This window comes from Amia ocellicauda, chromosome 17, assembly GCF_036373705.1.
Source record: "Amia ocellicauda isolate fAmiCal2 chromosome 17, fAmiCal2.hap1, whole genome shotgun sequence".
Lineage (NCBI taxonomy): Eukaryota > Metazoa > Chordata > Actinopteri > Amiiformes > Amiidae > Amia > Amia ocellicauda.
In genome coordinates, this window is record NC_089866.1 from 2,443,986 (window position 1) to 2,458,992 (window position 15,007).

A 15,007-nucleotide genomic window follows, 5' to 3' on the forward strand; every position below is an offset into this window, starting at 1 on the left:
GGTTTTATTTCCGGGTCGCAGCGTTCCCTGGCAACCGCGGCAACATGGCCCGAGCGATCGCGGAGGAGAAGAGCCTGTGGAAGCGGCTGTGCGCAGGTACGGGCTTCAGCGCCTTTCATTCAGCTGTCCGTTAAGTAAGAACAAGGGTCCCAAATGGCCTCTTCAGCCACATCGCTGGGGAGTTTGTTCAGATTGTGACGCCTCTCTGTGTGAAGAAGTGTCTCCTGTTTTCTGTCTTGAATGCCTTGAAGCCCAATTTCCATTTGTGTCCCCGGGTGCGTGTGTCCCTGCTGATTCAGTTCAGAAATCAAAGTGGTCTCTTATTTTTTCCCAGAGCTGTATATATCTTTTTACCGTAGTTTATTAGCCCCACAGAGAAAAACAATATTATTGCGTTAATACGAGATAATATTGCGTTATTTCGCAATATTTATTTCATTAATACGAGATATTTGCACTTATGTTGTAAGTCGCCCTGGATAAGTGCGTCTGCCAAGAAATAATAATAATAATATTACTATACTAATTTGCAGACACTTGAATTACTTATTCTGTTCAAGTTGTTCACTGTACCAGTCAGACTTAGTGATCGGCCCTATTACATTCGCATCCCACGATGGGCGGAGATATTGTCCTCCCAACACAATATTTTATTCAAGAGCAACACAGGAAGTGGAAGAAAAACTGAGCTGCAACTAATGACTTTTTATTTCTAGGGAGGGGAGGTAGTGATTGGAGCTTTAAAGTCCAGTTTTTGTTTGTTTGTTTGTTGGTCAGAGTTTGAGGCGGCGCAGCCCCGCGCCCCTGACCATGTCTGGACCGACACCGGCTCCGTGGCCACCGACGTCACCCAGTACAGCGCCAGCAAGCACACGCCTGTGTTCTACAGCCTCCTGGCCGCCAAGGTGATCCACCACTCAGATACAACCACGCTATTCAACACAAGAACAGTACACTTCAGGACCTCCTCACCTCCACCCCCCCGGTGTTCTCTCTCTCTCTCCCCGTCTCTCTCTCAGGTGGCGGTGGACAGTGACCCGCTGGAACACTTCGACCCGCTCCTCTCCCACCCTGCCTTGGCCGGCTACACCGTGTCGGAGAGACCCCCGCCTCCCAGCCAGACCCCCACGCCGCAGCCCAATCAGCCCACCAACTGTGAGTCAGTTTGAGAAAAGCTTGCCACTTTAAAGACATCGCCCACTGTCAGATGATTTCATGTGCCTGAGAAGATGCCCCCCCCAAGGGCAGTTGCACATGCATAAGAAGCCCCCCAGTTAGAATAAACAGACAAACCTAGCAACTTACTAATGTGCACAGCTGGGCAGACTGGAGCAGTTGTGTTAAAGTGCGTTGGTCAACCTCCCAGCCCCCAAGCCTCTGGTATCTTCTACCTGCTCCCTCACTCCTCTCTCCCCCCCCCGCCAGGCTCCCCCAGGCAGTTCCTGGAGTGCAGTGTCTTCCCTGTGCTGCAGCCCGGACTGGAGGCCATGCTGAGAGAGGCTCAGACACAGCACTGCCTGGAGGTTAGAGCGCAGCGCCGGGTTCACATGGGGGGCTGTTTTATTTTCGTTCTTTTTTGTTCTTTGTCTTTCTTTCTGTTCTTATTTTTTCTTTGTCTACAAGTGTTGCAGTAAACAGAAGGGAAGCGCCAGACACAGAGAGAGAGAGATTTTCCTTCAACACATACACATGCTGAAAAGTTAAATAATTCGATTTTGTTTGTAATTGGTAAAGAGAAAGAGGCTGTGGTCAGGGTGCTCGGACAGGCCGGGCCCTGGTGTGCGCTGTGAAGCTCTGAGCTCTCGACGCGCTGGCCCTGAGAGCGGGTCAGAGCAGGTGGCCAGGAGACTGAAGTGAAACAATATGTTGGCCAGTGTGGTCTAATCAGGCTGCTGCACAGCTTCCTTCCACTGCAATCCGGAGGAGAAACCTCATGGCAGCTGCATTTTTCTCTTTTCCAAAAGCACGAAGAGCCAGTTCACTTCATTGAGTTATTTATGTTTGTCTGCAAACTGCGGAAAAGAACGTCAGTGCTGGAGAGAGGGAACTGGCTGCCACATGCCGGTCTGCTGGAGGAAGCCGTTCTAGTGGAAATTTGCATAAAATATTTGTATACGTGGGAGTTTGCAATTGTTCATCCACCGGGCTTGCAGCTACTACTAGTGTGCGAGAAATAAAGACTTATCTGTGACTGTGTACAGTTTCCCATTATATTTGGTGCTATGGGATTTTTAAGTCTTGGATCATCATCATCATCATCGTCATCATCACCAGCTGTAGATTCCTACACAGGTTTCATGGTCATTATAAACAGGATGCGTTTTATATAGAGTTTGGAAACATTCTCTCTGTCTCCCATTATGACTTCCTCAGTCCTTCCCTACCGCTTTACCCTGCCAAGCAAATGAGCTGCAATGGGGATGAGGGGTCTGTGTGCGTGTGCGTGCGTGTGTGTGTGTGCATGTGTCTGTGTGAGTGTGCATGGGTGTGTGTCTGTGTGTGTGTGTGTGTGTGTGTGTGTGTGTGTGCTTGTGTGACCGAGGCGATTTGTTTGCAGTGAAATGAACCGATGTCCATTTGCTTTTCAGAGGAAAAGAACCAAATTTAACGCCTGTGACTTCCTGACAGAATGGCTTTACAAGTGAGTAGAAGAGCAACATGTAATTCCCTGATCCAGCAGGTTTTACCCGGCTTGTTGCTGCGGCTGCTGTGCAAATTGGCCGTTTGTGAGTTCTTTAAAAAAAACATAATGGTAACATAATGGCAATGTTGTCACATGTTTTTGATACAGTGCTTACACAGTACACGGCCTCTGCTGATTTTTCTTGCACCACATATATTTTAAGTACTGTTTAAAGCCTCTCCAGACAGCGCTTGCCACAGTTATATGGATGTGAGGGGGTCATAGGTGACGTGTGTGTTGTTGTGTCTGGCAGTAAAAACCCCCGCAGACGGGAGCAGCAGCCAGTGGGCTTTGAGGAGATCCCTTTCGTGGCGGACTGGCTGAGAGAGCAGTAAGTATCCCCTGAGCAGCTGTAATGCCACCGAGTCATTGGCGAAGGCAGGGTGGGCTGCCGTCTCTGGGGGGGCCGCCCTGCAGTGATTGTGGACCAGTGTTTCACAGCATACCTGCTTAGCGTGTGTGTTTGTACAGTCATATGTTTATATCGAAAACCACAACCGGGTATTACTTTTGCGATGTGGTATTTAATGAGTAAATGGGTTTGGGTGCTTTGGCTATGAATAAGAAAGATTTGATTATCTCTGTGGTGTTAACCAAACCCGTGCATGTTAGCTCTGTCCATGCATCTCACCCATGGTGGTGATCTCTCTCCTTACTCTTATCCCTGCACCCCTATCACTGTTCCTCTCTCTTTCCTCCTCCCTCCCTCAGTCCTAGGCCTCCTGTTCCTCTGTCTTTGCTGCTGTCAGAAAATGAGGCTGCAGTTCTGATCCAGTCCTTCTGGAGAGGCTACAAGGTGAGTGCCCCTCCTCTAGTGGCTGGTGTTGGGGCTCCAGGTGGCTGTGGCTAATGGAGAAGAACAGGAGCAAGGCACAGGGTTCAAGACCATTCTTGTGTAACAGTGGAGGCAGAGGTGGCTTCACCCCCCACGCGGGGAAAGCCTCTGTTGTCCCCTCTTAGGCAAGACCACCTGAGACCAGCACCTGTCAGCAGCTCCGTCCAACACAGCACGGCGCTGATGCAGAGCTCTTTGGACACGAACCTCTGTGGAATGAGTCACAGATGGCGGCACTCCAACAAAGACCTGCTGGCAATCCGTCAAGCGCACAGTCATCCCAAATGATGATATCTTTCCTTCCCGATTCTTTGTGTTCCTCGGCACGCATCCTTTTTTCTTACACCCTCGCTTCCTCCCCTGTTGCGCAGGACAGAGAGATCCCTTTTATCAGTCTCGTACTCGTCCGCCCTCTGTCCCTTTTTCTTAGGGACGCATCTTTTGAGCTTCACCTCAGTGTGCACTCAGTCATCACCAGTAACCCTAAGTAGCGTTTACTGTGGTAAATCGCAGTATTATCCTAACACTGCAGTGTGGTGGAACAGAGCCAGAGCGGGATACAGGCACGGCGGAGTCTTCAGCAGTGGGAAAAAACACCACGCAGAGTTACCATGGTAATCTTTCACACTGGATCACAGAGAACTGAACAGAAAAAGGAAACAGAAATGTGTTACTTAACGAGGTGCCTACGTGCTCTTCAGCGCTCAGAGGACGTCCGGTGCGATAGGCTTTCCCGGACTGTCGATCCGCACCGCTCTCGTCCTCGCTGCGTGCGTAGGCGTTGTGCCGGCGGCTCCGATTCCCGCCCGGCGATGACAGGAGAGTGGGAGCCGGAGAACTCCGTGGGTGGCACAGAATAGCTGCTCAGGCTTCATTTATCTGCTTACCACAAGTGTGCATGTGAGTGTGTGTGGACGCGGAGTAGAATACTGTGACCTGACTGTGTGAGTGTACTATGGCTTTAGATCTCCACACACACGCACATATAAATATTGAAAATCATATGAACTGCGCCTGACGTCAGAACAATCCCTGCTGCCCTGAGACGACTAAAGATCCAGTGTCTCGATGTGTGAGTGTCTCGGTGTTCGCTGTGATCTCTTTGCCTGCCGCTCAAACACCGCCTTGAACACCCAAACACCGCCTTGAACCACAGGTCTTTGCTTTGTTGTTGTTGTTCTGCTAAGGATGATATACAATTCACTGCTTGTAGAAAAGAGGAGACCCATAAGCAAGGATGTGTCCTTTCTCTGAAGTACAGGGACAGAGACTTAGTTATATTCACCCAAACTTGTTATTATTATTATTTATAATATTACTAAGAGCTCCTTCAGAAGTCACAGGGATGTAACATGAGACAGCAGTAGCGTGAGCTTCAGTGAAAATGACAGCATTACTTACCCTCTGATACACACTGTCTCTCTCTCTCTCTCTCTCTCTCTCTCTCTCACTCACACACACACACATTCTCTCTCTCTCTCTCACACACACACAGCATCCTGCCCAGGCATCCAACTCCCTCCCTCAATCTCTCTTTCTGTCTAACACCCGCAGGTGAACACACAAACAAAACTTCCTTCCAATCAGGTCATAAAGGAAACGCAAAACCCTCTCTCCAGAACATATGCTGCGGCGAAATCGCTCCCTTCCCCTCTCTCTCCATCAGCCTTGTCAGATGGACAGTCGGCACAGAGCTGAGAAACGGCAGCAGGGAGCAGCAGGACGGGAAACAAGAAACAAGAGTATATAAAAACAGATCTCCTAAAGACTGCATTAGTGTTTCACGGCCGTCTGGATGGTAATCTCACTGCTGTTGCTTCTGGGATGGCTCGGTGATAGAAAACCACTTCCCTGCCAAAACCAGCTGGCAGAGACCCGTGTGGGACTCGGGTCACTTTCCAGAGAAGTCCAACTCCTCCATTTAAACGGGGATGGACTGCAGACCCCGCGTATTTGAAATACAATCACAGACACGTTTATCTGAAGGCTGCATGTTTGATTATAACTCCTTCTGTGGGGGAGTGAATTATTAAGTGTGTGTCGGCGGAGGTGTCTAGTGGAGGCTCTCCTTAAACAACCTTGGTTTTCCCCCTCCTTGTCCAATTAAGGGTCTGACTCTCGGGCTGTCGTGCTCTAACAGAGTGAAATCAAGCCCGCACTTAAGGGAGCAGCTGCCGTGTTTAACACCGCGTCCAGCACCGGAGATGTTTTATGCAGCTGCCTGTGCTGGAGTGAGCGAGAGCGAGAGTGTGGGGGCCAGTCCGTGCTGGAGAGCAGCGCTCCGGTCGGTTATGTAAGCCCGTCTGCAGTGGAGTCTCGCTCGGCGCTCCAGCGACAGGGCCCCTCTTGTCAGCAGGTTTATATAAGCCGGCTGACGCAGCGCTCACTGCAGAGACGGGCAGACACTCCGGATTGAGCCGCCCGAGCTCCCGGTTCCCCCATCTCCCCCCTCCCTGCCTCCCCATCTCCCCCTACACCCAGTGAAGCAGGGAAGGCCGCCTCCTGCCCGGGGCTCCTGTCTATAAATAACCCCCACCCACAACCCCCACCCCGTTGGATTTAAAAGCTAAGGAAGCGAGAGCTTTTTATTACGATCAACATAATGCATAGCGGATTACAGCTGTTCTGCTGTAACGGGATCATGTTTTCCTCCAGCCCTTTCTGTCTTCTTTCGCAAAGACACAACAAGAGCCCACTGATACAAACACATCCATTCTGTGGTTTATTTATTTTTGTCTGCATCGAACACATGTATTTAGTTCAGCCCCGGCTCTGTAGCAAACATCAATTCTGACCTCACACCAATCTTGCTCTTACGGAGCTCGCTGAGAGCTGAACACTTCAGACGAGAACGGGAGAGCGGTTGTGCCCACACACTTCTCTAAAGCAAATGACATAACATACAGTGGGGGGGGCCGTGTTCACAAAACGTTATATATATATATATATGTGTGTGTGTGTGTGTGTGTGTGTGTGTGTGTTTGAAGAACCTAGGGACTCTTGCAATGCCGTCCTCGAAACGACACAGCAGCTGACATTTTCATGGCATAGTTTTCCTCTACGGAAAAACAGGCAGATTATTGTGGGCCTAAATGTTACATTTGAATAGACAAAGAGTGTCTGTGAAAGCCAGGGAGGTGAGGTGAAGGGAAGGGCAGCGGGGCCCCGTTGTCAGAGGGTTGGAGCCCCCAGGAGAGACGAGGACCCGGGTGTCTGACCCCTTGGCCACAGGGGAAGATCCCACTGAGGCCTTTGAGATATCAAGAAGGAGTGAACAAAGTCAAGGCTGAGAGTTACTTCAAAGTCAGTTTTTTGAATAGATCACAAGGAATGGAAACCGACTAGAGAGAAGATTTAGGACCCATGGAGGGATCTCTCAGTGAATTCTGCCTGGAGCAGCTGACCCCGCCCGGGTCGAGGCATACATCGGTTACTCTGTAGATGCTCCTCCCAGTTCAGATGGGTCCCCACAGCGGGGATAATACCTCCTTTATTGAATAACCTGGGCATAACCCTGAAGCTAGCGGGCCGAGCACACAGCAGGTCTGAACAGCACCCCTGGTGCCTCTGAAGGGTAACCCATATAACCCATCATTCCCCATGCTGAGGTCAAAAGGTCAACTCACGGTCCAACTGCTGCTCTCGGTAGGGCGTCATGGCCTGTAAACCAGCCGTCAGGTGCCCCGGGGCCTTCGGTACCTTCTTACTGCTAAAGGGATCATGATTTGAATTTCAAACACTTGAATGTTGATTGAACTTGAGGATATTTAGCATGTGATGGTTTCAGAGATGCTGTTGATGGTACAGAGTCGAGAACCTGGACAGGAGTGTTAAACTGGCCCATTTAGTCACGTGGAACGACCAGTCTGTGAGGGAAGAGAGAATCGATCGAGTCCAGACCCCTGAGGTGCGAAAGGCAGGCTGTTTATTTCAGTATTAAAGGCGCCCAGAGCCCACAGCAGTCTGTAATCAGAGGGGGGGATAAGAGGCTTTAGCACGGCGACGCTGGGATTAAAGCACAAAGGGAGGAAGCTGCAGTTTAATTAAGACCTGGCTCAGGCTGGGAGATGGGAGGGGAACGCCTGTGACTGCTGGATTTTCTCCCTTTCTTTCGCCTTCGTTTTGAATTAAGAATGCAAATTTCTCTCCCCTTTATGATGCTGTCTGGTCACACGTCCTCCCAGATTTGACCTGGAGGGGGGGAGAGTCACAGACGCAGAGGCGTGTCCATTGAGCCAGTCACCCCTCCCCGTATTGCCATTCAGGAATGGACACAATAGAGATGGATTTTTACTCGGACCACGGAGGCACAAAGCTTGCGGCCTAGCGGGGGTGCTGGCAGGGAGGATAACCAGGCTTAATGGCCCGAGGGTGCGTCGCCGCGGCCGCTGAGCCCTGCAGTCCCACTCCTTTCACATGCGCTGCTCCTTCCGTCTGGGAGGCGGCGCGGTGGCCTGGGCGTGGGCGGACGGCCCGGCGGCACCATGCCCGAGCGGTCCGCCTTCCTCTCAGCGCGCTGCGAGACCTCACAATTGTGAATGACAAATCCTGTTCTTCTTCTGCGTGGAAGGCATCAAAACAAACTGTCAAACTGCATCTTGCCAACTGCCAGGCCACTTGGCATGCCTTTTTTATGCGCTCTAACTAAGATACCAGAGGGGCTCGACGTCTAAGGGCAAGAGAACGATTTCCTTTAATTTATGCTGTTTTTAAGGTTTTTTTTGTGTATATGTTTTGCTTGTTAATATAATCAGCTTTGCAGTGGCTACCCACACATCCATGCATCCGTGCACAAACAATCTATCGTGTGTGCACTACACGCATGCAGACCCTCACGTGTACGCACGCCCCCCCACCTCCGCTCACCGAAAACAACATCGTCACATACGAACACACACAACACATGTGCATATGCAAAACATGCAGTGGTGAACGCTTGCGCAGTCTTTCACAGCGATGGCCTGTTTAGTCCTCTGTCACCCCAAGATGCACATACACGAACTCATACACGCACGCACACAAACACACATCACGTACAATGCAGAGCACACAAATCAAACACACTGTTCACAGCTCTTCTGTCTCTCTCTGACTACAAATGTCTTCCCAGTGTGTGGTCTGCTTTGCTCTTCATTTACATTTTTATTGTATCTCGCTCTGCCAGAAGGGAATTCAGCTGTTCCTTGACAGCCACTAAATTAACAATGACTATCATTAAATAATCACCCGTCCTCACCAGGAGGAAGCAGGCCTGTTACATAATATCTCGGCTCTGAGGCAGACAGGCAGCCAGAGAGAGAGCAGAGGGAGGCGGTCTCTCGGTGGGCAATTTGGGGCACCGTCTCTTTGTGTTGCTGGCACCAAACCGTCTCTGTAATCATGACAATTTGTCCGATTTCGCCTTCCCTGCATCTGCCATTAATTACAAACCCCCCAAAAACTAAAATCCGTCTCTTTGCCGAAGCTGAAGAGCTGGCACTCAGTAGTCGTCCCCTCTGCCGGTCCCCTAAAGCCTATAATTTCGAAGTCACTTAGTCTTTCACCATGAACAGAGAGAGAGAGATGCTTCACGGTGACTCAGAAGATGCATTAATACACATATGAAGTGCACGTCTCTTCATGATGCTCAGGGCAGCCATTTGTGCTGGGAAACCTGGGAGATCGCCAGAGCAGATAGAGGAGGCAAGCAGAATGGGTTAGTGAGGCTGAAGAGCATAATTAAAGACCCCCACCTCCCCCTGCACTTGACTTCTGTCCTAGCTGCCCTTTGAATGAGCATTTTCCGGGAAACGAGATTGCAGGAAACGGTGAAGCAGTCAGGAAAACGTGCCGTACAATATAAAGAACGATTACCCAACAGTAGGTCTTGTGCTTGTTAATAGAAATGCACATTGTTCTCATTATTCTCGGATACATCTGTGAACTGTGTGAAGTAAGAGCTGAAGACTCCTGTAGCCAGAGATCTTTGAACTAGTTGGTATATTCAATTTAGTTAATTTAGTGGCTGTCAAGGGACATTAGTTCAGAGTTGGGTCCTGCTTGCTTCACATTGGCCCTGCGCTAAAACACACGGGCTATGATTCATATAACGTGTTTCAACCCGAGGTGAGCGCTTCGTCCCGGGTGGGAAATCTCAGCCCTGGTCTCTACAGGTGAGTTCCCTCCGGCTTCGGCGTCTCATCTCCGGGTGAAAAGGACAATGTGAAAGCGCTTGATTTTCGCCCCAGGTTCAACTGTCTCGTGTGAAAGCAGCTTAAGTGGATAGCATTGTTCACTTTGGGCTTAATCTGGGATGGCCTAGAGGCCTGTCCAGGCTTTAGTCGTACTCCCGGTTCTCCACAGACTTCAGCTGTGCTTCTGAGCCAGAGAAAGACTATGATCTGTAGTTTAACCCTGACTTCAGATACTGACACACGGCTCTCGTGTTGGTGTGATTTCTAGGTATCATATCTCTGCTAGTTCAGCTAGTTTTAGTATTGTTATTATTATTGTGGGGGGGAGTACATTATATACAGTGTCAGAGAGAGACACAGAGGGAGTAGGATTGATTGTCAGCTTAGTATCCAGCTAGACCCAGCCCGAGGATGAGGGGGATTACAGTTTAGTGTTTGAGCCCTGGGTTAATGGGCCTGTCAGGATTAGGGGAGAGGAGCGATCCCGTGTGTGAAGTTTCGGTCGGCTTCAGAGGGGCCGTCCCCCCAGTGTGACTGTCAGTGGATTTGTGTCATTAATGGCTGTGCAGATTCAGCCCTTTTGATAAGATTCAGCCCAGGACTAAAGCTGTGACTCGGCCTCTTATCTCTTCCATGAAAAACGCTCGGATCGTTCTGCTGTTACAGTGACCACCTTTCTCAAGGACTGCGATGCTCTGAGGGGAAGGGGGAAGGGTCCGGTCGCCTCCGCAGTTTCCCCTGGCCGTTAGGGGGTTAAAACACATATAGAGCAGCACACACACACAGACGCAAACCCAGGTGTGCCCCTGTCTGACCGGCGTGCCCCCGCAGGTCCGCCGCGAAGAGGAGGTACAGGAGCTGCGCCAGTGGCAGAGGGAGCTGAGAGAAGAGAGCCGCAGCATCAGCGAAAGAGTGGAGGAGTTCTGGGCCCAGTGCGAGTCCCGAGGTGAGAGAGAGAGAGGGAGGGAGAGGGAGAGGGAGAGGGAGAGGGGATGGGGGGGTGAGAAGAGAGGAAGGCAGGAAGTGGGGGGGGTAACTGCTTAAAACTGCGTGTCTATTCATCTGCGTTGCTTGTGGCCAATGAGAGGGGAATGACTCGAACGTTGTCTGAGGAAGTGAGCTGCAGAGATGCCCAGTGGACAGGGGGGGAGACAGGGCTGTGACAGCGAGAATGAGCAACGATGGGAACTGAGCTCTTAATTAATTAGGCTGGTGGAACCCCTGGACTGACCTATTTACAAAGCTTTATTATTTAAAACAAATGATGTAACAGGTTTTTTCAGCTCTAAAGAAGTGCAGCAGGGCTTGGAATTACAATGAACCCTGCACCAACCCGCATAAACCCATGCTGCAGTATTTACCACAGTAGCACCACAGTAACGTAGAGGAAAGCATGGCCATGCACAGAGCAGTAAGCCATGATGCAAACCGTAAAAAAGCCTGGCCAAGCAAAGTGCATGCGTGGGAAAACACATAAAAGAAGTGCCTGGGATCAGAAATAAAAAAAATAAGTACGTTGATGATGTCAGTAAGAGCTCAGGGTGGAAATAAATCCCAAGGGCGCCTAGCACCCCTGACCTAACTGTGCATGACCTAATGGAACAGGAAGGAACTGAAAACCGGACCACATTTGCTTCATTCATAAAAGACAAGGCAGTGCTGAAACGGGCCGGTCAGGACAGCGTGAGTGACAAGGGCCGGCCGGGCAGCTCGGGGGGGACAATAGTGAGCGGCACAATAGGATGGGGCCCCCGGCGCACAGCAGCAGGCTGCCAGCTCAGACAGGCTTAGGTGCTATTGATGCGCAGGGGTCCCGTAGCACTCGGCTCAGACGGGGGCCGGGGCGGCAGGGTCTGCTTGGTGTTTGTGCTCAGCCTCTCGCTGTGGGCATGCGGGAGGTCAGGGCCCCGGAATGACGGGAGGCTAGGGCTCTGTGTCATCAGAGAGGGAGAGAGAGAGAGAGAGAGAGTGAGAGAGAGAACAATGGGAGAGTGGGAGAGGGACACTGAGCAATAGGAGACACAGTGGGAAAGAGAGAGAGAGAGAGAGAGAGAGAGAGAGAGGGAGATAGAGGGAGATAGAGGGAGTGGGAGAGACAGGCTGCCTTCACCCTATAAATACCCAGCCGGAGAACAGCTGGGAATGTCTTGCCCACTGATGCCAGGGATCACTGTGATTCCTAACACAGCAGGAACACTACTGCCAGCTCACACACACACACACACACACACACACACACACACACACACACACACACACACTCACACACATGTACTGAAATAGACTAACAATCTCTTTTTCAGCAAGGCATCCCTGGTGTCTGACAGAAACTTGCAGACTTTTTGCAGACTTTTGTATGTGTGTGTGTGTGTGTGTGTGTGTGTGTTAGTGTGCTATTTAGGGCCAGTTATGATCCTATTCACAAACAGCAAGCAGAGAATAGGGAAAACAAAGCTGTTCTCATTTGCCAGTTGGTTTCGTGGAAATTATTTCTCAGTAGATTAGAGGAGCTCTAGGACTCTGACAATGTGTTGGATTTACTGGCAGCTGAAATGGGGGTGAGACGCACCTCAGAGCTGTGAGACGGGGGGGCGTGTGAGCCGAGAGCAACGCCACCTCGCACTGAGACACCGGGCGAGCTCCGTCTAACATAATCGTGTAACAGAATGATAAACATTAATGATGAGCATCTTCAGAGTTCGTTTTCTGCTGTGTGCTCATCTTCATTCTGACTGAGATCTCAGCACCATCATCTAAACCCATAACTATGCTGAATCAGACCTTTTTTCAGACCTCCACTTACTTGAGCTACCCCAGAGTTACCAGCTGTTTATATATGTCAGAAAAGGAGAGAGAGAGAGAGAGAGAGAGAGAGAGAGAGAGAGAGAAGAGAGAGAGAGAGAGAGAGAGAGATAGGAAGGATAGAAGTGTCTTGGCAGATTCCACATGGCACAGAGACGGAGAGCCGAGCCATCTGGGACTGCAGATACACAGCGAACAGAGAAGACAGCCTGCACTGCGCCTGGCCTTTAAAACAGTGCCGCGCCAAGGAGTCATTAAAACCGCCCGCAACTCCGGTGCAGTCCAGTGCTTGAGAGACACTTAGAGAGCAACCCACTCTCCTCTGGCGCTGTCTGATCACACGGAGGCGGTGTGTTAATTTTTTTTCTCACCCTGCATTCCCCTCCCAAAAAAGGAAGAGGAAAACAAAACGCTGCAGCCGCGAGACATTGTTTGCAGAGACAGAAAGAGAGAGAGAGAGAGAGAGGGAGATGGAGAGTGCTGGAGCGCCGTTGCTGAAACAGCAGATTGCCCTTTTTTGCTTAATGAACAGAATCTGTGTGCCGCCCGGCCGTGCTGCGCAGGGTAATCCTTTACACTGACCTTTTCCACAGGGAGAGCCGAGGCCTTGAAACACCCCACAAAACAAAGTAATTTGACACAACTATGTCCTGTTTCCCCATCGATCGCTTGTGACGTTGGCCAGATTTAGTTTTCTGAGGCTCATGTGTGACTTCCCAAGAGCTGTGCTGCATCACTGTTGAGGGACCCTCACTGTGCTCCTCATGTCGGGCCTGTCTGTGACGTGAAAGAAAGGAATGCGTGAGGAAGAGGGAGATATGACTTCATATCTGTTTGAAATCTGGCTGCTTTCAGAGTCCAAATGGTGCCCTGTCTCTTAATGGCTGCGTTCATCAGCTGCCTCAAATCTCAGCAGGGAAGTGAGCTGAGGGATGCGTTTAAGTGTCGCACAGTGTTTTGCAGCCCATTAGGCACAGAGACGTCTCCACCTTGTATCCGCACGTCCTGCGGCTTTTTACAGGAAGTGTTTTTTTTTTCTAGCGTAGCTTGTTGGCTTGGCACCTAATAGAAGGCAGGAGTCGACTCTTGACACCTCTAATAATGTTTCCAACGCAGAAATGTGACGGCGGGCACAGATGCAGGCGAGGCACTTCTCCTGTATTGTTTCACTATCGTTAAGGATGTTTTTTTTGTTGGTGCCTCAGTTCTCCCCCCGCCCCTCAGTGCAGTGCCAGTTCCTGTAGATCATTACAATACGGCATGGATTTCCAAAGTGGCTTTCGTGGAAACCACCCTTTGGCACTGTGCAATCTAAAGCCCAGCTAAAAGCCTCTGAAAATAAACATGCTTCCAAAAACGCTGTACAAAGGGTAAATACATGTGTATCTCTAAACGCCTGACGCGAATACAGAGCTCTGTACCGGGCTGACAATCCAGGCAGGGCTTAGGAGCCATCAGCGAATAGCAGCCCAGGCAGAGGTGTGTATCGACAAATCAGATCAGTCTGGGAAGGACGCAGCTGCACCACAACAATCTTTAGGGACGAGGGCCTTTTGGGAGGCCTTTGTGTTCGAATACATGGGGTGCTGTGTTTTTAGTCAACGGCAGGGTTATGGTGTTCAGTGCGGAGAGAAAGCAGATTGGGAAGGTCAGGGTTGGGTGTCGAGTTTGTGTCTTGTCTGTTTCGCAGTGGGCAGCAGCATGGAGGACCCCCAGCTCAACCACTCCGGAGTGTCCATCCGGGTGCTGTCCCCGACCCCACAGAACACTGTCATCCTGCCTTCCACGACACCCAACAGCGCCGCCCTGTCCCCCGCTCCCTTCGGCACCGAAGACCTGTGACGCCACCTCGGTTCCGGCCCATCTACGGGGGCTTCTCCATCCCGGGACAAAGCCCTCTTACTGGCCGTCAAGAGCTAAAAGCATTCCTAAGTCCAGTTTGTCAACAAAGCGAATTACCTCACGAGGCCGGCAAGCAACATGGCCTATTCATAGATTTCACTGAATCAGCAAAATAAACACAGAGGGAAAGAAAAGTCTCTCAATGTCAGTAGTCATTTTGTTTTTTCCTTCAGTCTGGGCACTGCTGTGTTCTACAGCTATAAAGGGATGATTCACTCATTTGATTTAAATAACTGTGACTTCCTCCAAACATGGTGCCTCCTAGCTCTGTGTCTGTGGCAATATGCAATTGGTCTGTTTAGTGTACAGTTAGGTGACGCCAACCGATTGCAGTGTCTTATGGGTAACTCAGCCGGGTCTACAGGCCTGACTGTTCTGCCATAAAAAGGTGCTCTGTTTAGAAAGCAAAGTAAGCCAGAAAATGAACGAATACTCAGGCATGTCACGATCAATACACGTCCTAAATAATAATTAAATCAAAAATCCTGCCAAATTTGTCAACTGTGTGTTCAAGGTCAAATGTCCCCTGAATTGTATCCTTCCGTCTGTCTATCGATATCCCCGGCACATCGGGCAGTACAAAGACCGTAGTGTGACGGCCCCGCACTTGGA

At 50.4% G+C, this 15,007-nt stretch overlaps 1 protein-coding gene across 1 annotated transcript; it reads left to right on the forward strand.

The window, feature by feature from the left end:
- On the forward strand, positions 1 to 14,532 carry iqck (IQ motif containing K). The gene is made up of 9 exons (XM_066689998.1): positions 1 to 96; positions 778 to 905; positions 1,020 to 1,155; positions 1,426 to 1,523; positions 2,589 to 2,641; positions 2,937 to 3,014; positions 3,395 to 3,479; positions 10,523 to 10,637; positions 14,184 to 14,532. Exons 1-9 carry the CDS (start codon positions 45 to 47, stop codon positions 14,333 to 14,335), a joined length of 897 nt encoding a protein of 298 aa, XP_066546095.1. The 5' UTR covers positions 1 to 44; the 3' UTR covers positions 14,336 to 14,532.
- Positions 14,533 to 15,007: the final 475 nt, after the last annotated feature.

Excerpts from the sequence above, each read along its gene's own strand:
- iqck (XM_066689998.1), top strand. The coding sequence starts at position 45 with ATGGCCCGAGCGATCGCGGAGGAGAAGAGCCTGTGGAAGCGGCTGTGC. Across the intron at positions 2,642-2,936 it reads CTGACAGAATGGCTTTACAA|TAAAAACCCCCGCAGACGGG; the intron begins GTGAGTAGAAGA and ends TGTGTCTGGCAG. Across the intron at positions 3,015-3,394 it reads GCGGACTGGCTGAGAGAGCA|TCCTAGGCCTCCTGTTCCTC; the intron begins GTAAGTATCCCC and ends TCCCTCCCTCAG.